Source organism: Narcine bancroftii, chromosome 3 (genome assembly GCF_036971445.1).
Source record: "Narcine bancroftii isolate sNarBan1 chromosome 3, sNarBan1.hap1, whole genome shotgun sequence".
Classification (NCBI taxonomy): domain Eukaryota; kingdom Metazoa; phylum Chordata; class Chondrichthyes; order Torpediniformes; family Narcinidae; genus Narcine; species Narcine bancroftii.
In genome coordinates, this window is record NC_091471.1 from 207,113,415 (window position 1) to 207,140,705 (window position 27,291).

At 40.3% G+C, this 27,291-nt stretch overlaps 1 protein-coding gene across 6 annotated transcripts in view; it reads left to right on the forward strand.

Moving 5' to 3' along the window:
- Positions 1–27,291, forward strand: part of dclk2a (doublecortin-like kinase 2a) — a 353,107-nt gene that overhangs the window by 309,254 nt on the left and 16,562 nt on the right. For all 6 annotated transcript variants that reach the window (XM_069926428.1, XM_069926430.1, XM_069926432.1 and 3 more), the window contains 5 exons: positions 11,798–11,931; positions 12,168–12,245; positions 18,690–18,786; positions 19,026–19,106; positions 21,727–21,837. In XM_069926428.1, the coding sequence (XP_069782529.1) occupies positions 11,798–11,931; positions 12,168–12,245; positions 18,690–18,786; positions 19,026–19,106; positions 21,727–21,837 (501 nt within the window). The remainder of the gene's footprint in view (positions 1–11,797; positions 11,932–12,167; positions 12,246–18,689; positions 18,787–19,025; positions 19,107–21,726; positions 21,838–27,291) is intronic.

Consider the following 27,291-nt stretch of genomic DNA (forward strand, 5'->3'; position numbering starts at 1 on the left):
TGAAAGAGACTTATTCCTGCCAAAATGTATCACTTAAAATAGAAATGTGAAGCCTATGTGAACAATTCAATACATGCATGGTCTAGTTGTGCACCTCTTTGTGCAGCATTCCAAGTGAGAATTTGTGTCTTCCTTCCTGCTGCAAACTACAGTTTAATTTATTTATTCATTTTTAATGGTTTCAAAGTTTCTTCATCAATTAATAAAGCAACAATCATGCATGTATTGATGTGGCAAAATAGATATTTATCTCTCATATTTATAGTTTCATTTTGTGGCTTCCTTCGTAGACAGTCTAATTTTATTTGCTGGAGGATTGGGCAGGCTTAAAGCATGCCAAGCTGTTAATTAACAGCAAAGCTAATGACTGAAGAACAGAGTAACCAGAGAATGAGAAATATGATCAGGATCTATGAATTTCATTCAAACTACTGCAAAGGCTGGAAATGGCTGAAAGAAAAATAAAGGAGCTAAATTTTACAGGTCCAAAAAAAATGAACATGAGACTGTGATGGACAGATAGCCTATGGCCCAGCTTTTCCATGCAGGCAGCATGTCAACCTTGTGCTGCCTGCTCACTTACTTCATTATAGTCTGCAGCCAATGTGAAGTGCTTTGATCATTGGTTATCACCGTAGCTGGAGGTCTCGACCACCAACGTCAGCCTATACGTCTTAGCACGGAGGCATGTTGTAGCAATAGGCATCCCAGATTTTGTTTTGGAATGTTTTATTTATAGTCTTCAAAATTGAACTCAACAGTTTACGCACATGTCACCTAGTTTTACATCTTATCCTAATCCCGTCTATGCGAATTCTTTGTCGAGTCCAAGCATAACACTCCTTCCCCTTTCTCCCTCCCGCCCCCAGCCCATTCCCTCGACTTCAAACTCTTAACACTTGACAACCAAAGGAAAAAAAACACTTAAGACATTAAAATGTTCAAAACACAGGAATAAATCATATCTGGGTCTGGCCTGGCACAGCGGCCAGAGATTTGGCCGATTTTACTTGGTTTTCCTGACTTTTGCTGGCTGGACTGAGGCAGAATTCCCTGTTCCCCCTTCAACCCCCAGCGATTGGGGAGGAATCGGGGATGACCCAGGCCCCAAAACAAAGTTGTCTTTTTTCACTGCCATGCTCCTATATGTTTCAGATACAGCTGCCAAATTTTTTGGAAGGTGCCGTATCTTCCCCTCAAGTTATAGGTAACTTTCTCCAGTGGAGCACAGGCTTCCATCTCCCTGCTCCATTGCGCAATACTCAGGCAAGAGACGGATTTCCAGGTAACCGCAATGCACTTCCTGGACACCACCAACGCGATCATTATGAATTGAATTTGAAACTTGGACAGCTTCATTTTAAATCTTATGTCCATTATATTAACTAGCAGGAACAACTCAGGGTCCTGTGGGAATTCTTTACCTATAATTTTCCCTAGGACTTCGCCTAGTTCTGTCCAGAAAGACCTCACCTTGGCACATGTCCAGGACACATGCACAAAGGTTCCTATCTCAATGCCGTATCTAAAGCAATGATCCCACAGGTCAGGCTTTGACCTGTTGATCTTTTGCGGTGTCAGGTACAGCTGGTGCAAAAAATTATATTGCACCAGCTTGTACCTCTCATTGATAACACAGGTCGGACCAGCACCGCTCCTCAATCGTTATTCCTAAGTCTGACTTCCACATCTGTCTTGATTTATGGAGATCTCATTTAGGCCCTCCCGCTTGGAGCCTAAATGAATTTCCAGGTGATCCCCTTTCGAATCCTGACCTCTAAGTCACTGCACTTTAGTAGGACCATATTTGGACCCAGTTTGTCCTGCAAAAAATATGTTATCTGAAGGTAGCAGTGGAATGTCTTATCTGATAAATCATATTTCTGCCTAAGCTGCTCAAATGACATTAATTGTCCCTGCTCGTAACAATCCTCTATACACCTGACACCATTCCTAGGATCTTGTTACTCACTGTCAAAGGTATTAGCCAGTTTGGAGTTTTGGAGACAGCCCCAATTTTATTCCTAAGTACTGATTAGTGTCACCCCAAATGCCAATAATCTGCTTTAGTATGGGGCTGTCTGTTTTTCCAGATAGCAATTTGGCATCCCACTTGTAAATAAAGTCCTCTGCTACCTTCTTGCCTACCAAGTGCAGACCAATTTGTACCCAGGATGGTACTTCTCCCCTCCCACATAAGAGTGAGAAGATGTACCTAAACTGGGCTGCCTAATTGTATTTTTTAAAGTCCGTGATCCATAATCCACCCAGACTGTAGTCCCAGGTCAATTTCTCCATAGAGACTCTGGCTATCTTCCATTCCACAAGAACGTTCTTGTCTGTGAGAGCAGGGCCTGAAAGAAACCCCTGGGCAATGCCACAGGCAAGGTTTGAAACAGATACTGGAGACTTGGCAGCACATTCATTTTCAAGCAATTGACTCTGCCCACCAACGTCATGGGCAGGGACATCCATCTGTTTATGTCCTCCTTGAGTTTTTCCCAGCAAAGGGGTATACTTTAATTTGTACAAATTATTTAAATTAATTTTTACCTTTTTTCCAAGTATCTGATCCTATTTTGTGGTCACTTTAGATAACTATTTTTCAAAGATTATCTATAATCCCCTCCCGTAAGTGGCATGATCTCACTCTTACACAATTAATCTTGTACCCGGAAACCTCCCCATAGTCTTCCAGAGAAGAGCGCAGTTTGGGTAATAAGTTTATTGGGTCTGTCAAATATATCAGCACATCAGCAAATAAATTTATTTTATGTTCTTCGTGGGCCACTCAGAACCCCTTAATGTCTGGAGTGGGAAGGCTGAGGAAATTTGCCTATTAGTCACAACTTTCGCCTTAGGCACATGATTCAGTGCCCTCATCCAATTAATGAAAGTTGGTCCTAGCCCTATTTTCTCTAGTACTTTGAATAAAAAGTCCCACTCCAATCTGTCAAATGCCTTTTCTGCATCGAGAGCCACAGCAAGACTCCCTTCGTTTCTGACTTATGCCGAATAAAGTTTGATACTTAAGAATCTGCTCATGTTGTCAGCCTCCTGCCTTTTTTGTACAAAGCCCACCTGATCTTTGTTGTTTAGTTCTGGCAAATGCTTCACCAATGCTGGTACGGGCCACCTTTGTTTTCACTATTCTTCTTGTTGACTTGTCCAAAACAAGATCATGACAAAAGTTGAAATCTCCTCTAATTAGAATATTCTTTTTTGCTTTTGCCAATTTCAGAAAGATGTCCTGCATAAATTTTTCATCATCTATATTGGGGGCATATAGATTCACCAGGATCCAGGACTCTGAATATATTTGTCAGTGCACCATTACAAATCGACCTGTTTTATCCATCATTACATTCTGCATTCGCACCGGAACACCCTTCCCAATCAGAATTGCCACCCTCCTTGCTTTTGAACCATATGAGGAGGCAAGTACCTGGCCTACCCATCCTCTTTTTAACTTTTGGTGTGTCCTAGTTCTGTCATACGAGTTTCTTGGAGGACGGTCAGGTCCACTCCTCATTTCTTAATATGCACCGACTCTTTTTCTCTTAATCATTCCATTCAGTCTGTTGACACTGAAACTCACAAACTTTATACTTTTAACCATTGTCCCAGGGGTTATCGTACCAATGTTTATTTTGTACCTTCGTCGCCAAGAGATCCCTCCTCACTCAGCCACTTATCATCAGCCATAGGCCCCCAACTGCTTGAACCACACCAGACCCTGAGGGATAAAAACATAAAAAAGCTAAAATAATTAGCCATCTTAAAATTAAAAAAGGACACATCAATACAAATTAAGACAATATACTTCACAAGCTGAAACAAGGATGACGACAAAGACAGAGGAAAAAATTAAAACAACTAACCACTAAAAAGTAAAGAAGAACATAAACGCTATTTATAAACATGCATTAGCTTGAGATCTCTCCCCCCCCCCCCCCATTGCTCTCCCCTCACAACCCTTGACTCATATTATTCCCATCCCCCACTTGTTCAGTGACCACCCTTCTCTGGATGTCACCACCCTCCCCCCTTTGCAGGTTGTGTAGTTTACACCCATCCTTTCCTCCCTCTGCTTCCTGCACTCCCGAAAAGAGAAATTACCAATGTAACATTCACTTGTAATTGCTATAACCTCATTCTCCATTCTTTCCTCTCGCTATTAATACCGGAATATATTCCTATCCACAATAGGTCCATATATTTTGTGGGTTAGTTCCCGCTTCTATCTTGGTTCTTTCTTTTATCCATTAGCACGAGCAAATCTTCTACCAATTGTTGTGCCCTTTTCCAGGTACTTTTTTTCTCTTTCCCCCCCCCCCCGCCCCCCCCCCAACCGTGTAACACCACCATAAGGGTTGCCAGGTACTTTAGCACATACTCGTGGCCCTTCTGCTTAATTAATCTTTTTGCTGGTTCGAATGCCTTTCTGGCTTTTAAGAGTAGCATTCTGATATCCGGGTTAAAAAAAACTTTGTTCCCTTCTATCTCCATGGGGAACTCTCTCTCTTTTTATCCCCACCTGCTGCTGTGCTCAAAATTTCTTCTCTGTCCTGGTATCACAGTAGCTTTATCAGGACAGAGAGCAGTCTTTGCCAGGGCCAGGTTTTGGGATGAGGAACCTCTGCGGCCTCTCTATCTCTACTCTTTCCCAAAGAGCACCTTCGCCCAGCACGCTGGAAATCCATTTTTAGAGAAAACATATAGGGTTCTGCCCTTCAGTTCCCTCTTTTAATCCCACTACCTTAATATTATTCCTCCAGCTGTAATTTTTGAGGGCATCCATTTTCCCCAATATCCCATCTTTTTCTTTGATGAGGCTGTCTATTTTCTTCCCCATGCTTCCCCATAACGTCCTCAGACGCCCCCATCCTCTCCTCAACTTCCGCTACACTTCCCATCAATCCTGAGAGGGCCGTCTGCATTTTATTCAGTTTTCTTCCCATGTTCTCAGTCCTCTTTTCCATTGAGTGAGAGAGCATGCCCTCCATAAGGCTAAATGCTCTCATTATGTCACTCAAGGAAGGCTCTAAGACTCCTTGTGTGCATTGTCTCTTTAACCCTCTCTGCTTACAGCCTGAAGCTCCTTGTGGGCTCCCTCCTCCATCTGTAGCATTATTTGGGACTTCAGCACCAGCTCCAGCCTCTTCACTTTGCCTGCCACCGCTGTTCTTGTCTGAGAAACCCCCTGTTACTGGGGGTCTCCTCAGTTGACCCAATGCCATTTGGACCATCCTTGTCCATTGCAGCCTACAACCTGGGACTGGCTCTGTCACCAGAATCCATCTCTATGCCAGTCTCGATGCTGTCCTGCTCCCCTCGGCTCTGTCCGACTCTGGGCTGGATTCGTCACCAGAGCCCAGATAAGCCACGCTGCCTTTCTTGAGGTCATGGCAGTGCCCGCACCACCTGAACTCTTCATGCACCACGTCGAGCCGGTCTCCGCTGCTTTCTGTCCCTCCTTTTCATGACTTCTGCTCCTGTCAAGTCCACCACTGGGATTGCCTGTGCTACAAGGGTGCTTGGACCATCGTTCTCACTGTGGAGGGAGTGTAGCATTTCAAACCTTTTTCCTCCCTTACCAGTCTTGAGGCTTCTTTCTGCCATCTGGCAGTCTGGAGCCACGACCTCTCCCAGAACTGAGTCCTTATTCTTTTGAAGTGGCGGTTTCTTCAATGGGCCTTGACGTGGCCCCACCACCTTCCTTGCCACGAAGCTTCTCAGCTCTGGTCTTCAATTTCAGAGCTGTTTCCTTACCATTTTTGGCTGTGGATTTGTTTTTTTGTCATGTTTATGTCCCCTGTGCATATTCTGGCAGTTACTTTAAAATCTTCTTTCCTTTAATTTCTCTCTATTTTGGGAGCTCTGGGATCCTTCCTCCTACCTTCTCCACATCATTTGACCTCTTTTCAACCCAGATATTATACTAATTTGGCAGATATTGAATAATGGCAGGACACATATGAGAGCATTGCACAGGTTAAGGCAGTATGAAGGATCGATGTCATGTTTCCATGCTTTGGGGGACAGGGAACAAGGAACCTTCCAGACACATAATTAGAGACAGTGAATGGGGTTGGTACTGTTAGTCAAGGCCAAGAGTTGAGCCCAGGGCATCTAAATGCCTTGCCATTGGCAGTCAAATGGCATCACCATCAAATGAGCAAATCTCCATGCCCATCGCTCATCAATGACTGATTAACCATAGATAGAGGCATTCACTTATTGGTAAGCTCTATTAAGTAGTACTCATACTGAACATTGATGGCTTTACAATCTCGACAGCTACCATGTGAACAGATTGCTGCCTACTCACTGACTTACTTCCTCTCTGCCACAGGGAAAATGGGTATATAACCTCAAGAAACAATCACAAATAAATAGTACACAGGTATGTCAACGCCCTTTTTCCTCAAGGGAGGAAATCATGTTCCATTTGGAATGTCCGTTGATCAATCCATAGCCAATTGCAAGGCTGAAACTGTTGAAGATGAAGGTATCCTAATACCTAACCCAGCTTTTGAATCCCTCTTCCCCTCATCTCACAATCTCGTCTAATTTGAAAATTGCAAACGGTATTTGCATGTACCTCTTAATTTCACAAGCTCCGCCCCACCATTCACATCTCATCTCAATGTTTCATCTTTCAGACAACTAAGACCTGAAACCTCACCTAACAGTAGAAGAAGAGCAAGAGACAATGAAGATAATGACACATATTGTAAACTCCTAACCATAACTCAAGTGCCTAGAAAATACAGGAAAGTCTAATCCCATTGATGATCCAGCAATCTACTTTCAATAATCAGGAAACTGATGGCAGATTATCAAATCAACAGTACTTTCAAGTGAAATTTAGAAACCAATAACGTGCCCACAAAATCCTTAATTTGCATTTTGCCAGAATCATTTAGATGAATAACTCATTGGAGCTTTGGTCCAACAATGGATCAAAGAGTTGAATTTCAGAGGTGAGTTGAGAGGGACTGCCCTTGACATCTGCACTTTACCAAAAGTGACATCTAGTAACAATGAAGCCAATGTAAATAATTTTATTTTTTTATTTTTACATACTGCACAGTAACAGGCCCTTCTGGCCCACAAGCCCATGCTGCCCAAATACCCCAATTAACCCACAACCCCCGTAAGTTATGTAGAATGTGAGGGAACCAGAGCACCTGGAGAAAACCTAAGCAGACACGGGGAGAACATGCAAACTCCTTACAGACAGAGCTGGATTCGAATCCAGGTTGTTGGTGCTGTAATAGCATTTCGATAACTGCTGTGCTAACCCTGCAACCTTGTGAAATATTTTCCATGAAATAGAGCCATACCTGTCACAGAGATAAATGTGGATATTGCAGACTAATCATCTCTACCCCAGGGTCACACTATTTGGGTTCCTTATGGCAATATCCTAGGCTGCATTAGCTTTCAGAAAGTTTATCAATGACCTTTCTTTCATTATAAGGACAGAGTTGGCAATGTTGGCTGGTTGTTACACAGTGGCAGTGGATATGTGGAATGGGCTGCCAGAAGAAATGATAAAAGTTGGGTACAATTACTGCATTTTTTTTAAATTAGCAGGTACATTGGAAAGAAATATATAGAGCAGTGAGTCTCAACCTTTTTCTTTCCACTCACATACCACTTTAAGTAATCTCTATGCCATTGGTGCTCTGTGATTAGTAAGGGATTGCTTAAAGTGGTATGTGAGTGAGAAAGGAAGGTTGAGAATCACTGCTCTAGACCCAATTGTTACTGAAATATTTTGCATGAGAAAAATTGTCATTGGCCCATTTCCTTTGGAGTCATGAAACCTGCACATAACGAGTTAATTAGGTACGATCAAAATGATGGAATAGTTAAAGTGGAATGTGAGTAGAAAGAAAAAGGTTGAGAACCACTGCAACTAGGTGCAATTTACAGTGACCAAAAAATCTACCAACTTGTAGTTTGGATGTGGGAGTACTTAAAGGAAACACACAGACACAAGGTGAGCATGCAAACTCCATGCAGACAGCTTTGGAGGCCAGGATGAAACCTGTGCTACCTGAGCTGAAAGAGAGCATCTCCATTAGCAGTGCCACTGTGCTGTCCTTGTGTTACTTTGAACAACCTTGGTAGAGTGAGCACCTGTAGTAATTTAAGGTCTGCAATGGTCTTAGATGATATATTATTATATGGATCTTTATATATCAGAGGTCGTACGAACCCTAAACTAAACCAAGTTTTCTCTCCATACATTTCTGTGAAATGTCCTCACCACAGATTTTATTACTGTCCAATATACCAAGATTAATTTACATTTTGCAGCTAACCTACCAACTCAGACCTTAAAACCATAGAATGTTGCAGCACAGAAAATGGGCCATTCGGCCCTTCTAGTCTGTGCTGAGCATTATTCCACAAGTCCCATTGGCCTGCTCCCATTCCAAAACCCTCCCGACCTCTCCCATCATTGACATGGGTGGGAAATCCATTAGGTCACAGGGACCACGTGAAATTTCCATTCAGACGGCACTGGAGATGAAGATTGAACCCAGTTGTATGCACATTGAGGCAATAACTCCACTGGTTGTACTATGGTGTCACCAAAATAGCTTGTCCTACTGTTCATACATTCTGTCTATTCTCGTCTTGCTTTACTTGAAATAAATTCAACATCTATAGTGTCCAAGTATACAGAGTTAAGATACATAGTCAAAATGACAAATGTATCATTAATCTGATAAATCACTCCAACATGCTTCACTAAAGTGTATTCACATGAAATTTGATACAAGAATAAATGACAAAACCTTGACCAAAGACATAACTTGAGAATTTTCAGGAGGGATTTACAAAACCTCTGTTCTTGTAGCTAACAGTGCATCTACCAAAGGTGTGGCAAAGGAGAGGGGCAGATTTGAATAGGCCAGGGCTATCTGTGAATGACTGTACGGCTTAGAGATATTCTAGAAGCATTCAAATACAAGGGTTAGGAGTTTTCATGTCAATAGATAGTCACCAAGACAAATGGTTACTTAAACAAAAGTTGCTTTTAATTACATTTAAACTTGAAAACAGGATCATACTTTAACTTATTACTATTAGTTTACTTAATCTAACTTATCCCCTTTCTAATTCTAAGCGCATGTGTATGTAATATGAGAGTAAGTTTAGAAAAGTTATTTAATTCACAGAACTTCTCATTCCTCCAAGTTCACTGGTTGCAGGCAATTCTTATACTGTGCAAAGAATTTAACATTTATGAATTTCACCAGGCTTTGGTGAATGAAAGGTAAATTGTTTCCACTCATGAAGGATCTTTTTGGTTTTCAGAGAGAGATTTGTTGTTTGCTGGACACAAACTGATCCTTTCTAAACAGCCACGTCGATGTCTTGCTGAAGAAACTTGCTTCATCAGGGTTTTCCAGATGATAACCTTTCTTTCAAGTCACCATAGAGTTCCTTTTTGTTTCTATTATTTCAAGTGAAACATTAGGCAGCCAGTTCTCTCCTCTTGTATGGACCACAAGGGTTTGACCAGGCTGAACTACGAACTCACAACCCATCTTCAAAATGGGGTTTTTCCACAAGCTTGTCAACTTGTCCTGTTCCAGTCCCAGCTGCTGCTGCTGAACTATATGAACTATATTCTCTCTCTCTCTCTCTCTCTCTCTCTCTCTCTCTCTCTCTCTCTCTCTCTCTCAATCTCTCTCTCACTCAGAGAAAAGCCTGTTTTACTTTCTCTGCTTGCAAAACCACATGACCCTCTTAGAACAGCAACCTCCACTCAGACAGACTGCGGCTCCAGACCTAATCCTCCAAGTTCTTTCATCTGTGGCTTTTCAAAAGAACAATCCATTAGTGAAGTCCCTTGGGCACTCTTCAAAATTTTTGCAAAGGCACTCGGAACCAGCCTGTCTGGCTTGAGCAGAGCTCCAGTATTTTAAATGAGATTTGTTTTGAAGTGTTTGTATGTGATCTACACTAAAAAACCTGCCACACTTTATCTCCCCAAATCATATCTTATACAATATAAAACACAATGTATTCTGTCACAAGATTAACTCAGGTTGGCCAGGACAAAAAGTTTGTGATAGTATACACAGTGGCCAGGAAGGAGGCTTTAAATAGTGGTGAGGAAATTAGTTTGTAACAGGGTTGTGGGTGCCACTGTTAGCATAGTGGTTAGCGCACACTATTACAGTGCCGGTGTCATGGGTTTTAAACCAATGCTATCTGTAAGGAGTTAGGATGTTCTCCCCATGTCTGCGTGGGTTACCTCTGGGTGCTCTAGCTCCCACCCACCCTTCATGTGATGGAGATTGTAGGCTAATTAGGATATTTGGACAGCATGGGCTCGTGAGTTGTAGAGCCTATTACCATGCTCTTTGTCTAAAAAATATTAAATAAGACAATGGCTTAAAATTTTCAGTCAGTAAATAAATTCTGCATATCTTAGAAGTATGCAAATTTTTTGCCCTTGAAAAAGCCTCCATTTCTGAAAAATCTGTTTGACCATTCAGTCTGACCTCATACAAACAAATTAGAAATCCTGCACTCTTTAGGTGCTTTCAAATTGCAACACCCAGGTAGCCCTTCTGGGATCTGCGTGCGATTACTGGGTCATGGGTGCAGGATTCACCTTTCAAATCGTAGCCAGACCTACCTGATAAATTACCAACCTGGCAATTTAAGGGGGATCCCGCCCCCGTGATGATGCAGTGAGTGACGCATCACGCAATCACGGGAAGTATCCACCCCCTCCGGTCGTCAGTAGCCCAGCGAAGTGCCTCTCCCTCTGGGGGGTGGGGGTTGGTGGTTGCTGCCACAACGTGCCGCTCCGGTTCACGGCGACGGCTCAATGTGGGAGTGAGTACAGGAGCAATGGCCGTCTTCCTTACCCATAATACCCCACGCCACTGAAACCACTCTGCCAGCGCCGAAGCAGGACACCTGGGTAAGTTTAACTGGATTCCCTGACCACCTCTGAGGTAGGTCATGGACAGTTGGGTTCTGACCGGGTTGACCCATTTGGACCATTTCAAATCGCCATGTACATGGGTTGCTAACCATGCAAATTGCCTGGTTAACCCCATTTGACGTGGAAGACACACTTTGGTTATTTGGGGATAAATACTCTCAAAATTGTATTCAGGCAAGTATAATGGTAGGAAGACAAATTATTCTTAGAGGATGGAAGAATTTGGGGGAACCATCATTTCAGGAGAGAGGGCCTCAGAAATGGTCAAAGTGGTAGTGTTTGAACGCACATCTTATAAGCAGTTTGATAAATTGATATCTTTGCACAAAAAAGGGGCAAACATTTAAGTTTCCTGGCAGGAAAATAGTGGTGGATGTTGTAGTGAAGCATATTAATGATCAGCAGTTTTTTCTGATATTAAAGGTCTAAATAGACATATATAGTTATTACACATTGATTTATTTTGCTGCCATGTTCATTTCTATTTTATGGATAAGTTTATGTTTTGTAACATGACTTACATAACTTTAATTCTGACTCAAGGGTTTGGGGAAACTTGTTTTAAAAGAACTCAATAAAATTTAAATCATTAAAAAAAAGAAATCCTGCAAATGGACACATTTATTGTTCCATTTGTTCCATCTGTTTTATTCTTCCAAAGCAAAGACCAATTTATTCTTTGGGTCATCGATCTACATTTGAATTACCTTGAGAAAAATAGTCAATTCAATCAATTTTTGTATCCATTCAAGTAATTTCCAATTTCCCTGATCAGATATCTTAATAATCATTATTCTTCCATCTCTAAAGGTATGTGAATATGTAGATGGAACCAAATCATTGAAATTGGGTGACTTTGGTCTAGCAACTGTGGTAGATGGGCCCCTGTACACAGTTTGCGGTACACCGACATATGTGGCTCCAGAGATCATTGCAGAGAGTGGGTAAGTACCTCAAATAGTTGTGAATTCTTTGCATAGCAAAGTGATGAAGTTAATGCACCTACTTTAGTTTCATTTAATACAATAAATTATTTTGAAAATCATATATTTTCAATGAAGAATGTTCCCTGGACCCATTCCTGGCCGTGTGAAAAAAAATACATAATTATTACTTTGTACTGGACTGTTGGTACCATTGCAAGCTCTAATGTTGTTTTATGTCCTTAATATTCTAACAGGTATGGCTTGAAGGTTGACATTTGGGCAGCAGGTGTCATTACATACATCCTCCTGTGTGGCTTCCCTCCATTCCGCAGGTAAACTGTTTCAGATCTCTCACAGTAAAGATAGAATCTCTTTCCAATCCAGTTGACAACAGGGCATTATGTTGCTGTATTGGTGACAAGCATATAATAAATCACAGGTGAAGTTTGCCTTCTGATGATGCTGAGGTTCTGATTTCTCTTTTTTTAATTGGGTGCCTTTCTATAATCCTCATTGAACACGCATGATATGATATCAGATGTACCTCATATGCCTTGTGGCATAATAGAAACCATTCTGTAACTCTCTGCTCATCCCGTACCTAATGTTCTCAATCATAATCTATTTGTGTACGATATGATAATACTAATTGATTTTTTGTGAACAATTCAACTTCCTCTCCAGCTATTTCTTGATTCCCATTACTTCCACAATTCCTTCATGGTTCCACCTTGATCATTTTCCATGACCTGGTGCTCAGAGTACTTACTCAGCAACTCCCATTTAAAACCTTATATCACTCCTTCTGACCTTATAATTCTTTTTCTGCATCCTTTTCCACCACCTGCAAGTTAGGCTACATCAAGCCTTGGCTATGTAGACAAACGTCGACCCACCAAAGACTTTTCTAGGGTGGTCTTGCAGAAAAGAAAATAATGTCAGCTGATTATTCTTGGAATGTTAACCCTAACCCCATTGTTTCCTTCACCATCGAGACAAATTGTTCAGCTCCCCTTGTGATGTTGGTTTACACAGGGGCATTAATCTAAGCCAGACTCCACTGGGATAAGGCAATGTGACAAACTGTTCCAACCTGAGCTACAGATCGTTGTCAGAAATCAGTTCCAAAAACTGACCTGGCCTGTAGTGCACAACCAAAATAGCAACCTTTCAAACATTCTGGATGTCAATCAACCAGCAGGAGGACGTACTCCTTCCATTGCTATAAAAATAAACAAATACCTCTGGAAGGGACATACTGATCATTTCCGCATTTTCTCATTATGCCTGAAATCCTGACAGCAACTTTTCTCCAACCCTTTCATGTCTTGTCCAACCAACGCCAGTATACAGAACCTCCAGCCACTACCTTCCTGTGAACAATTCCAAACCCTCAACATGGACATTAGTAGTACCTTTAGGACCACCACTTAAAGCAACCTTGCTTTACTGACAGCATAGGCCACCTTCTCCAGAAAGATCTGATCTCATTCACTCTGCCTTTGATGTGGTTAAGTCATACATTTGCTTCAAAGTATCGTCTTTATAGATGGCCCTGGCAATTTGTTGAACAATCAATGGAAATTTGTCATCAACAATTTCCAATTAAATATTTTCCTGTGAGACAGCCAATTCAGCACATCCACCATGGCATCCTGCTTTGATATGTAGTACTCAATGGAGTGGTCCAGGTATGAATAAGAGCAAAGCCCATCAATGTGGTCAAGCAGCGGCCATTACTGGAATTGCCTGTTTTTCTCCAAAAACTCAGATATATAGTACGTGACTAGTGTGAAATCCCAGCTAAACAGAAAATGCTGGAAATACTCAGAAGGTTAGGCCACATTTGTGGGAAGAGAAACATGTTTTATACAAGGCAGCTGCATTCCAGGGAATTATTGCCATTTTCCCAGAACACAGTCTGTGTAAAAAGATTGGATCAGGAATAAGGAGTCATTCCCGTTCCGATATTTTACCTCCTTTTTTTTTGAAAATTTTATTTAAAGATTTTACAAAATGTTAAACATAACCAAAAAAAAACAACAATAAAAAAATCCCTTTACCTCCCTCCCCCCACTCCACTTCCCATCTAAGCTATCCCATCGCACCCACCTACCCCTCGAAGCCGTAAAAAAAAAGATTATTTCTGGGTATTTAATATTAACTGTTTGGTATGCCAACTCTGTACATATCATTTACTTAAGATCTATGGCCATATGTTCTAAATATAAACTCTACATCTTAACAAAAGAAGAATAATTATTTTGTAGAATATAAGTTTTTTTTTCCAAATATAAACACGATTATAATTCTCTATGCCATCTTTGTATATTTAACTCTCCCATCATTTTTCCATGTTATGGCTGTACATTTTCTTGCTACAGCTAACCCTAATCATATAAATGCTAACTGTGGTTTGTCCATCTGCAACCCTGACGTTAATGTATTCATATAACCCAATAAACACATAATCAGATCCAATTGCAAATCCACCTTAAATAAATCTCTCAAAAATTTTATAACTTTTTCCCAAAAAAGTTTATGCCCAAACAGAATGTAAAAAGGCTATAGAACCCTTGGCAGGTCTGATAAGAACAGAAAATAAAATAAAAGGGACAAAGATAAAAGAGAAGGAATATAAAATCAGTCTATTTGCAGATGACATCATAGTATACTTAACAGAACCAGAATTATCAATAACATAAGAAATTGAAGGAATATGGAAAAATATTGGGGTACAAGATCAACGCAAATAAAAGTGAAGCGATGCCAATGAATAATGCAGATTTCACAAAGTTTAAGAAAGAATCACATAGACTAGATAATAATCTAGGCCATCTATACAAATTAAATTATCAGCCATTAATGAAGAAATTACAAGATGACTTAGAACATTGGAAAGATTTACCACTAACACTGATAGGAATGGTAAATTGCATTAAAATGAATATCTTCCCAAGGATACAATACCTATGTCAATCGTTACCAATTCCTTTAACAGAGAAATTCTTCAATAATAAGGAATAATAATAAGGAAATTCTTATGGAAAGGGGGGGAAACCGAGGATAGCGCTAGATAAATTAACAGAATGGTACAAACAAGGGGGCTTACAGCTACCAAACTTTAAGAATTATTATAGAGCACCACAATTAAGATATCCATTAGATTTTTATCAAACAAGGGTAAAACCAGATTGGACCAGGTTAGAGCAGGATAAAATAGGGGAGAAGGTACCAGAACATATACTTTATAAGTGGGATGAAAAACTGGTGCAATATAGAAGTTCACCAGTACTGCACCATCTGCTCAACATTTGGAAGAAGATTCACATAGAAAGGAAAAAAACAAATTATCAACTACCAAAATTATTACTGATGCAAAATCAACTAATTCCTTTCACAATAGATAACCTTTCCTTTAGAGAATGGGAGAGAAAAGGGATCAAAAGAATAGAAAATTGTTTTTTGGGAAATAATTTATTATCTTTTGAACAAATGAAGTACAAATATGGTATAACTCTCGGTACAATGTTTGCATACCACCAACTGAAAACCTACTTAAAGGACAAATTGGGAAGCAGGCTGAGGTTACCAGAAGGAAGCAGCTTTGAATATGTGATTACAGGCAAAATAATAATTAAAAGATTTATAACAAACATGTACATCAAGCTGCAAGAGAAAGAGAATGATGAAATAAGCTGTAAACCCAAACAAAAGTGGGAACAAAATCTAAACATAAAGATAAAAAATGAAAAATGGGAAAGCCTATGCTCTGGAACTATGAGAAATACAATAAACACGAGGTTATGAATGATACAATATAACTGGTTACACAGGCTATATATCATGCTCCAAAAGTTAAATAACTGGGACCCGACAGTATCAGAGAGGTGTTTTTGCTGTAAGAAGGAAACGGGAACAACAGTACATGCAATTTGGGCATGTGAGAAAGTGAAAATCTAACTCAGATATTAAATAAAATCACAAAAAGCAACATGCCAAAAAGTCAGAGATCTTTCTTCTAAGTAATATAAGAAGTAAAGAATTAGGCCTCAAATTGGATGAAGCACAAAAAAAGATTTATTATGATAGCCTTAGCTGTAGCAAAAAAATGTATAATGTCAACCTGGAAATCAGAAGAGAGCCTGAGAGTACAGCAATGGTACATAGAAATGAATAAATGTATTCCATTGGAAAAAATAACATATATTTAAAAAAATAAAGTCACAATATTCGAACAAATTTGGGTACCGCACGTGGAACACAACAGAAAGGGCCTACCGCGGACATGAGAAGAAGATGAAATGAACTGACCCAGTGTGTAAAAGTAGATGACACAATTTTCTTGTTTATTTTCATTGTGTGATGACATTGTTTAATGGGTTTATTGTATTGTATATGTTGAATGTTTAGTGGGTAGGGAGGGGTGGGAAGGAGGGAGGGAAGGGAGGGGGAAAAGGGGAGAAAATGGCACTGTATATATTCAAGAGGGAAATGTTTGTGTGTATTTTGTTTAATATGGTTCATGGTGTGAAAATTTTTTTTTTAATTTAAAAAACAGGATCTGTTCCCCACATCTAAAACACGTCTGAGGAAGTAAAACCATATTTCTTCAACATTTCAGGTGTTAAATACAATCGATGTATAAAATTATAATTAACCATACTGTATCTCATATTAAGTAATGATGTAACACTATCAACACACATATTTGATCATTCTTCCCAAGATAAAGTAATATTCAAATCCTTCTCCCACTTCTCCTTTGTTTTATATACATTAATTTTATCCATTTTTTTTGCAACAGCATATACATTTCTAAATGAACCCCTTATTTCCTTTATCAGCAATTAACATCTCAAATTTCGTTTGACCTGGTAATACCAATTCTCATCCAAAATATTTTGAAATAAATCTCGAACTTGATAATAAGCAAAAAAAATAATTTGGTGAAATACCAAACTTCTCTCAGAATCTATTAAAAGAAAGGAATTTACCTGCTTCAAAACATCCTGCACCAATTTTATTCCTTTCATTTCCCAATCTTTTATATAAGGGTTATTTATTCTGAAATAAATGGTGATTTAGCTGAAATTTTTCCTTTACATCCTATGATCTGATCTCGCTTGTACCAAATATCCATTAAGTGTCTCAATACAGGCAACTTATACTTTTGCAATAATAAAAGATTCCATTTATAAATAAATTGACTTATTTTAATTTCAAAAATCTGATCCAATTCAACCTTTGCCCACATAGGTGGTTGATCAATGTCAAATAACCTATTAATAAATTTTAATTGCGCCACCTCATAATAATTTTGAAAATGTGGTAATTGAAGTCCACCTAATTCATATTGCCATGTTAATTTTTGCATAGAGACCCTTGACAATTTGCCTTTCCACAAAAACAAACAAATTACTTTGTTTAATTCCTTTAAAAATTTATTCGATACTGCACTTGGAATAGACTGAAAGAGATATTGTATACGGGGATATATATTCATTTTTATACAATTAACTCATCCAATTAAAGTTAATGGTAGATCTTTCCATCTATGTAAATCAGCTTTAATCTTGTTTAACAACGGTATATAATTTAAACTATATAAATCTTGAAATTCTTTGTTCAGTATAACTCCTTAACCCCTAGTAATGCCTGCAGTCTAAAGTTAGCTGCAGGCATTCTGTGTACAATGGATGATGCGCGATTCATGTCACAATCGATGGTGCTGCAGTAGCGCTGTATATCCCACATACCTCAGATGTCAAGGTCAAAGTTACCAGAGCAGTGTTGCAAGTCCCACTTGCTTAATTACCGCACTTCCGGTATTCTATCTAAATACACAGTGTGATACGAACATTTGGAGTTTTGGTCCTGTGTAAAGGTAGGAGAAACAATTCTGAATGGAAAAAATCACGTTATATGTAAAAAACATGAATCTTAACTTGATTTCTCTTCCACCGAGCGCCCTGACTGGCTGAGTATTTCCAGCACATTCTGTTTTCTTTATTTAAATTAGATGTTAAGTACAGTAACAGCCCCTTCCAAGTCCATGCTGCCCAATTACGCCCAATTAACTTATAACCCTGTACATTTTGAAGGGTGATAGGAAACCAGAGCACCCGTGGAAGACCCACGCAGACACAAGGATAACGTACAATCTCCTTACAGACAGCATGGGATTTGAACCCGAGTTGCTGGCAATGTAATAGCATTGCGCTAAACATGCTGTTATTTTAGAGCTTTCTGAAATTGAGTAATGTTAAAAAATAATGGCTAAAGCCTTTGTTTCAAGAAGCTCAGTTCTTTTCACAAGAACTGAGAGTGCACAAAATGTGTATTAATAGCTCATTACTTGATTCAGTTTACTGGGTTACTGAATGCATTGTTGAATGTACTCTCCTAGATGGTGGCATTTCATGGCTTCCATACGATATTGGACAAGGTAAAGTTCCTTAGTGAGCTTTGATCTTTCAATAGCTCCTCACTGTTGCAACACATATATCCTCTGCCACCTGCAGCCTATGGGCCCAGGGAACTGGTCTCGGCCAACAGATGGTTTTGGAAACAGGATGAGCCATCTATCCAACAATGCCTCTGAATGAGTTGGTGAAGAGATGCTCATATTGTACCAAAAAATATGAAACTACTTCCTTAACCAAGATTATTTTCCAGAAATGATTGTAATTTAAGAATGTAGAGATATAAAAATGAATTGGATTGATTTTGCATCCTAGTCCCATGGTATTAACTGTATTTTTGTGATTCTGCAGTGAAAACAATGTGCAGGAGGACCTGTTTGACCAGATTCTTGTTGGCCGTCTGGAGTTTCCATCTCCTTATTGGGACAATATCACAGGCTCTGCTAAAGTACGTAAAGGGGGGATTCCTAACCAATTTGTGGAGAAACATGCCTGTTAATGTTGGAATAATAATATTATCCTATTAGATGATTAGTAGTCATGTGACAGATGGAGAGTTGGTTAATGACAATGTGATAGATGGCGAGTGCAATTGTAAAATTATACAGAAATGACAAGATAGCAATGTACAATCTTGAGTCTGCCACCATAAACATCTCTGGTCTCAGTGCTGTCATTATATTGCAGGAATTGATAAGCCGAATGCTTCAGGTGAATATTGAGTCACGCTACACAGCTGAGAAAGTTCTGACGCATGCCTGGGTGGCTGTGAGTATTGAGATAATACTGCAAAATGTACAGGCTTTACCACAGGAAGGTTTAGTCAAATGCGCAGTAGCAATGAGTGAAGTATTATATAAAAATGGTCTCTTTTCCATCTAGCTTAAACCTATCTGTTTACTAGATGACAGTAAAACTGATACAAGAATGAACAGAAAGTCAGATACTAAACTGGGAAAGAGTGTAACAACTGAGCCCAGATCATAATGACTGTTCTCAATGACTGGCTTCTCCAAAGTTGTCACAAAGAAAGACTCCAAACAGCACTTTAACTCTAGTCTATGATATTCCAAATAAAATTAATTACTTCATTAGAAATAAGAGGGAGATCCTGGATCGGTTAAATAATCTCAAAGTAATTTGTCTCTCAAGATAGATATCATTTATACAGAGTTTTGAAAAAGGACAGGGAGGCACAACTATTCATTATGAGCTGGTGAACAACAGAGAGCTACCAAAAGATTAGAAACATACAAATGTAATGCCAAATTCAATATGGGGAATGAAAGCAGTCATAGGAAACCCTGCCTGGACTCATTCACCTTGCACGATTGTTGAGTTAAGCCTAGTTTTAAAAGGATGGTGGGACTGTTACCATCGTTGATCGAGTGATGAGATATGAGTTTATTATCATATGCATAAGTACAATGTCCTGATGCACTATAACTTTTACTTGCTGCAGCCAAGCAGGTACATAATATACATCAACTACAATGGTATAAATTAAATTACCACGATATACAAAGCACAATAACATGCCTCTCCAGCCCGTAAGTCTGTGCAACCTAGTTACACCCATGTGACGATTTAACCTACTTTGGCACATTTGGAATGTGGCAGGAAATTAGAGCACCTGGAGGAAACCCACACAGACATGAGATAAATGTACAAACTTGCAGACAGTGGTAGATTTGAACCTGGGTCACTGACCCTTGAATAACATTGTACTAACCACTAACCTCCCGCAAAAGGATCAATAATAGATATTATTTGCAATTAATGAAGTCAGACCATTTTGTGGTCCCTAGGTCATTTATGGTTAGTGTAATATGGGGAGGTTCAAGAGCCTGATAGATGTGGGATAATAACTGTTCTTGAATGTAGAGGTGCTGGACTTCAGGGTTCTGTACCTTCTGCCTGAAGAGATTATGTCCAAGATGATGGAGGTCCTTTATGATGTTGGCTGCCAACTTGAGGCAGTGTTTTCAGTGGATTTAGTGGTCAGTGCCTTGATAGACTTGGCTGGGTTTGGCATTTTCTACAGATTTGTGTTCCTGGGTACTCCAGTTTCCAAACCAGGCCATGATACAACCAGTCAGCATACATTCCACAGTACACCTATAGAGTATTCAAAGGCATGTCAAATCTCCTCAGATTCCTAAGAAAGTCGACACATTGACATGCCTTCTTCATGATTGCCTATATCTAATGGCTCCAGGAGAGGTTTCCGATATATGGACTCCAGGAACGTGAAGGTTTTAACTCTTTCCTTCACTGTCCCATCAATGAAGGCAGGTGTGGTGTCCCTCAGCTCCCCCTTTCTAAAGTCCATTTTTGGGTTCTTGGTCTTGCTCAATCTCTATTCATACTCTAACTCATCATTTGCTGTAATTCAGCCAACAATGGTGGTGTCCTCTGTGAATTTAAAAATAGTTTTGGAGTCAAATTTAGCAATGCAATCGTGAGTATAAAGGGAATAGAGTCGCTGTCTAAACACACACCCTGTGAAGATGGTCAGTGAAGAGAAGGTGATGCGGGAGAGATGGAAGGACATGAGTATTACTGTAAATGTTTTTTTGGATGGAGCGAAATATTTAGGGGGAGCCCCATGTTCTGTTGTCTTGCTTTGTACAAATTGTGTTGTATATTTCCTAGTATTATGCAAGTCCTGGTATTTCAAATCTGCAAATGAGACATTGCAGCAGTAACAAACAGTTATTTTGCGATCCCAAGGATGAATACTTCCATTTTTTTTAAATTAAAAAGCAAAATTAAAACTGAAAGCAACCTAGTTGTAAGAGTCCATGATAACTTGGGGTTTTCAGCTGGAAAGCAAGCAGCTGAGAGTTAGCGACGATTGCCAAGGACATTGATTAAGGTATCCAGAAATATTATTTTGAATTATGGAACTAAATGCGTCAAACTAGGAAAGGAAGATCTTGTGACTAATCTGGGAATTTTTTTAATTTCGATAATGATGAAAACTGCCGAATAATACCACAGTCTAATCTGAAATCCTCATTTTCTGCAGAAGCAAAATGAATCCCGTCAGATTCAGATTTCAGATTTATTGTCAAAGTGCGTACATGACAACACATACCTCCCTGGCATTCCTTTTTCCTGCAGGAGCAGCAGAATTACTTTCCCATATTTGATTGTGAAGATCCATCAGGAAAGTTGAGTAGAGAGCAAGACTGTTAAAAGTGGTATTTCTTGGAATTAGAATCATCTGATGTTGATGCCTTGTTTCATCAAACCAGGGGTTACATGTGATCAAAACTGTTGCTCCTAACCTGGGGCACAGAAAATTCCTACGGCAGTCCAAAGTCAGTTGTATGATTAGAAGCTGCTGGGAGGATTTTACCTGTTAAATACTTCTTTCCTGCAGGATGATATGGCACAAGAGCAAGACATGCAGATAGCAGTAACTGGCAAATTGAGAAAGCACTTTAATCCAGCAGCAAAGCAGATCAATGCTACTGCAGGCGTCAGCGTAATGGTGAGTTAAACTAAATACAGATCAATGCTACTGCAGGCGTCAGCGTAATGGTGAGTTAAACTAAATACAGATCAATGCTACTGCAGGCGTCAGCGTAATGGTGAGTTAAACTAAATACAGATCAATGCTACTGCAGGCGTCAGCGTAATGGTGAGTTAAACTAAATACAGATCAATGCTACTGCAGGCGTCAGCGTAATGGTGAGTTAAACTAAATACAGATCAATGCTACTGCAGGCGTCAGCGTAATGGTGAGTTAAACTAAATACAGATCAATGCTACTGCAGGCGTCAGCGTAATGGTGAGTTAAACTAAATACAGATCAATGCTACTGCAGGCGTCAGCGTAATGGTGAGTTAAACTAAATACAGATCAATGCTACTGCAGGCGTCAGCGTAATCATGGTGAGTTAAACTAAATACAGATCAATGCTACTGCAGGCGTCAGCGTAATCATGGTGAGTTAAACTAAATACAGATCAATGCTACTGCAGGCGTCAGCGTAATCATGGTGAGTTAAACTAAATACAGATCAATGCTACTGCAGGCGTCAGCGTAATCATGGTGAGTTAAACTAAATACAGATCAATGCTACTGCAGGCGTCAGCGTAATGGTGAGTTAAACTAAATACAGATCAATGCTACTGCAGGCGTCAGCGTAATCATGGTGAGTTAAACTAAATACAGATCAATGCTACTGCAGGCGTCAGCGTAATCATGGTGAGTTAAACTAAATACAGATCAATGCTACTGCAGGCGTCAGCGTAATCATGGTGAGTTAAACTAAATACAGATCAATGCTACTGCAGGCGTCAGCGTAATCATGGTGAGTTAAACTAAATACAGATCAATGCTACTGCAGGCGTCAGCGTAATCATGGTGAGTTAAACTAAATACAGATCAATGCTACTGCAGGCGTCAGCGTAATCATGGTGAGTTAAACTAAATACAGATCAATGCTACTGCAGGCGTCAGCGTAATCATGGTGAGTTAAACTAAATACAGATCAATGCTACTGCAGGCGTCAGCGTAATCATGGTGAGTTAAACTAAATACAGATCAATGCTACTGCAGGCGTCAGCGTAATCATGGTGAGTTAAACTAAATACAGATCAATGCTACTGCAGGCGTCAGCGTAATCATGGTGAGTTAAACTAAATACAGATCAATGCTACTGCAGGCGTCAGCGTAATCATGGTGAGTTAAACTAAATACAGATCAATGCTACTGCAGGCGTCAGCGTAATCATGGTGAGTTAAACTAAATACAGATCAATGCTACTGCAGGCGTCAGCGTAATGGTGAGTTAAACTAAATACAGATCAATGCTACTGCAGGCGTCAGCGTAATCATGGTGAGTTAAACTAAATACAGATCAATGCTACTGCAGGCGTCAGCGTAATCATGGTGAGTTAAACTAAATACAGATCAATGCTACTGCAGGCGTCAGCGTAATCATGGTGAGTTAAACTAAATACAGATCAATGCTACTGCAGGCGTCAGCGTAATGGTGAGTTAAACTAAATACAAATAAATCTCACTCAAAAATCTCCAACTAGAAATTCAACACTTTCACTAATATTTCCAACTAAATAGTGTTTGGATCTGAGACTGCAAAAGGAAACTCATTATTTTGTAAAAGCACAGGAGGAAGTCAGCCGATCTCGCAGCATCTCTCGAAAGTAAATACATATATATATATTACTGGCATTTCAGGGCTGAGCCCTTTCTCAAGGTACGAGTAAAAAAAAAAGAGGCGTTTGTATAGAAGACTGGGGAGAAAGGGAAGAATGAAAGGGAGAGGAGTACAGATTGACAGATAAAAAGGTGTTGATTGGATCTGATAAAAGGACAGGAGATTGGAAAGGTGAGAATTGATTTTGGCTCTGTGAAAGGAAACGGAGGGAAAAGGGGAAGAGAGAGGGAGAGAGACAGAGCTGGAGGATGGAATATTGGTTGGGGGGGGGGGGCGGGGGAGGGTGGTGTTCTAACTGAAACCAAAGAAGTCAATGTTAATGCCTGCCAGTTGGAGGGTGCCCAGATGGAAGATGAGGTATTGTTCCTCTAATTTGCCGGTGGTCTCAGTCTGGCAGTGCATGAGACCATGGACAGATTTGTCAGTAAGGGAATGGGGTGGGGAATTGAAATGGGTGGACACTGGGAGATTCAGATGCTCCACCTGCACCCACACCTCCACCCTTACCCCCCTTTGTGGCCCCAAACAGTCCTTGTAGGTGAAGCAACAATTCACTTGTGGATCTCCTGGGGTCATCTACTGTACCTGGTGCTTCCGCTGTGGCATCCTCTACATTGGAGAGACTGGACGCAGACTGGGAGATCGCTTGGTTGAGCACTTGCTGCAATAGGGTGGATCTCCCATTTTAATGGCCTGCCCCATTCCCTTGCTGATATGTCTGTCCATGATCCCATGCACTGCCAGCCTACCTTAATTAGAGGAACGACACCTCATATTCCATCTGGGCACCCTCCAACCAGATGCCATTAATGTCAACTTCTCTGGTTTCCATTATCCTCCTCCCCATCTTTCCCCATGTCTCCCATCCTCCAGTTCCGTCTCTCTCACTCTCTCTCTTCCCTTTTCCCTCTGTCTCCTTTCATAGAGCCAAAATCAATTCTCACCTTTCCTCTCTCCTGTCCTCTTATCATATCCAGTTAACACCTTTTGTCTGTTGGTCTGCCCTCCTTCCCTCCAATTATTCCCTTTTCCCCAGCCTTCTATACAGATGTCTGTCTCCCTTTTTGTTACTCATACCTTGAGCTCAGACCCGAACATTGGTAATCTGTCTTTGCCTCCTATGGACGCTGCGTGACTGGCTGAGTTCCATCAGTATCTCTGTTTTTACTACCATCACAGCATCTGCAGACTTTTGTGTTTCACTCCATTGTTATGCATCGCAGAATATTAAGTTGCAGGACCTTGCCTGCAATTTCCCATCGTGCATTTACTGGGTGAGGTGGTATGGAAACAAATTATAAGAGTATTTTGTCATCAGTGCAAGAGCTACCTCCAGAAAGGCACTGATAGTGTTTTTGAAGAAGTTTTCAACATACTATATAACCATATAACAATTACAGTAGAGAAACAGGCCATCTCGGCCCCTCTAGTCCACACCGGTATTGGGAAATAGAAAAGATGTTCAGCAGGAATAAATAATGGAAGGAAATTACTATTTGGGGAAGAGGTTTGTTAATCCTATTTCTTTATTTCTTATGCTTGTTTATTTTCTTATTTTCTCTCTGCTTATCTATCTTGTTTCTTCCACTCTTTTTTTCTCTTTTTCTTTCTTCTCACCTACCCTTATTCTATACAATCTCTCGCTGGCTCAGAGAACTGTTAGGAGGGAACATTTCAATGGTAGGGTGGGAAAGGGCTCTTTTTGACGGCAGAAGATACAGATTGGACTGATTGGCATGTTTTGTGCTGTGAATTCTAAGTAATTCATTTTACTGTGCGTATTCATCCTGCTCCTTCCCTTGGCTTCCATTTTACCACTCATTATCTTGTCCCTTCTGTCACTCTTTTTTCTCTCCCTACCTTCCTGCCCACACCCTGAAGTAAACAGGAAATGACATAGCCTTGGGCAGAATCAGGTGCGCTGACCTGATCCCGTGTTTTCAGCAAGGCATATTAGGCTGGATTAGACTCCCTCCGAATTCCTACACGGAGCAGCAAGAACTATAAATGAGCAGGAGATGGGAAATAAATGGATTGTGAATTATCGTCCAAATTGAGATACTTTTCTGCATTTCAGTGAACTTAAAGGAAAGCCGTTGTTTAGAACTGTAAGCGTCCATGTGTTTTAGTTAATTGGCAGTCAAAGAAATAGCTTTTTTTTTAATTACACCAGGTTTTACCTACTTTGATTCTGCCTCATGACTTTCTGAACGAGTCTCTCATGAGGGATGCCTTACTAAAATCCATATAGACCAAATCTACTGCCCGACCCTCATCAATTTCTTTTCTTACCTCCTCAAAATACTAAGTTAGGTTTGTGAAGCATGACGCTCCCTTCACAAAGCCATGCTGGCTATCCTTGAGTAGACTGTACTTTTCCAAATGTTCCTAGGTCCTATCCTTAAGAATCCTCTACAATAGTTTGCACACCATTGACATAAAACTCACCAGTCTCTAATTCCTAGGATTCTCCCCATTGCTTTTTTTTAAGCAAAGGGACTACGTTTGCCATTCTCCAATCTCCCTGTGACCAAAGGGGACTCAAAGATCATAGCCACTGCCCCAGCTATCTCTTCCCTCCCTTCCCTCAGCAACCTGGGGTATATCACATTCAGCTCTGGGGGCTTATCAATCTTAATGCTTTTAAGAAGATCTAATGTTCCCCCTTTCTTAATCTCAACATCATCCAGCACACAAGCCTGTTCTATTCTGACCTCCCTGTGATCAAGGTCCTTTTCTATTGTGACTACTGAAGCAAAATATTCATTTAGGACCTCATGTTGCCTCCTTTATGCTTTCATGGCCCCATCTCCATTTTTGTCATCCTTCTGTTCTTCACATATGGGGATCTCCTTAATCCTACATGCCAAGACCTTCTCATGTCCACTTCAAACTCTAAGTCCTTTTTTAATCTCCTTCCTGGCTACCATATAATTCTCATGAGCCGTTCCTGTTTCCTTTTTCCTATATTAATGTATACTTTCTTCTTCTTGCCTCACCTATTTCATCAACCACATTTCCATTTTCCTACCATCTTTTCCCTGTCCCACTGGGACACCACTATCTGAATGCAGCGCAAGCAATCCTTAAACTTTCTCCACATTAGTTCTGCGCTTTCACCCTTAAATGGTCTGTTTCCAGTTTACTCTTGCTAGTTCCTGCCTCATCTTATCATATTTAGCCCTTCCCCAATTAAACACTTTCCCATTTTGTCTGCTTTTAACTTTGTCCATCGCTATGCTAAATCTCAAGGAGTTGTGGTCACCCTCACCGAAATGCTTCCCCACCGAGAGGTTCCCCCACCTGACCAGGTTCATTTCCCAAAATTAGATCCAGTTTGGCCTCTCCTCTCATAGGCTGGTCCACATACTATGTCAGGAATCCTTGAACACACCTGAAAAATCCAGCCCTATCCCTCTTGTAATTAGGAAGTGCCAGTCAATATTAGGGAAGTTGAAGTCTCCCATAACAACAACCCTCTATTTCCTGGACCATTCCAAAATCTGCCTGCTTATCTGCTCCTCAATCTCGCAAGAATTATTTGGAAGCCTTATAGATTACTACTAGTACAGTTATAGCTCCCTTCCTATTTCTGACTTCCACCCACACCATCTCAGTGGACACTCCCTCTACAGCACCCTCCTTTTCAATAGCCATGATACTATCCCTGACTAGTAATGGTACTCTTCCCTCCCCTTACCTCCCATCCTATTCCTTTTAAAACACCTGAACTCCAGTGCCTGCAACATCATAGTTCCATC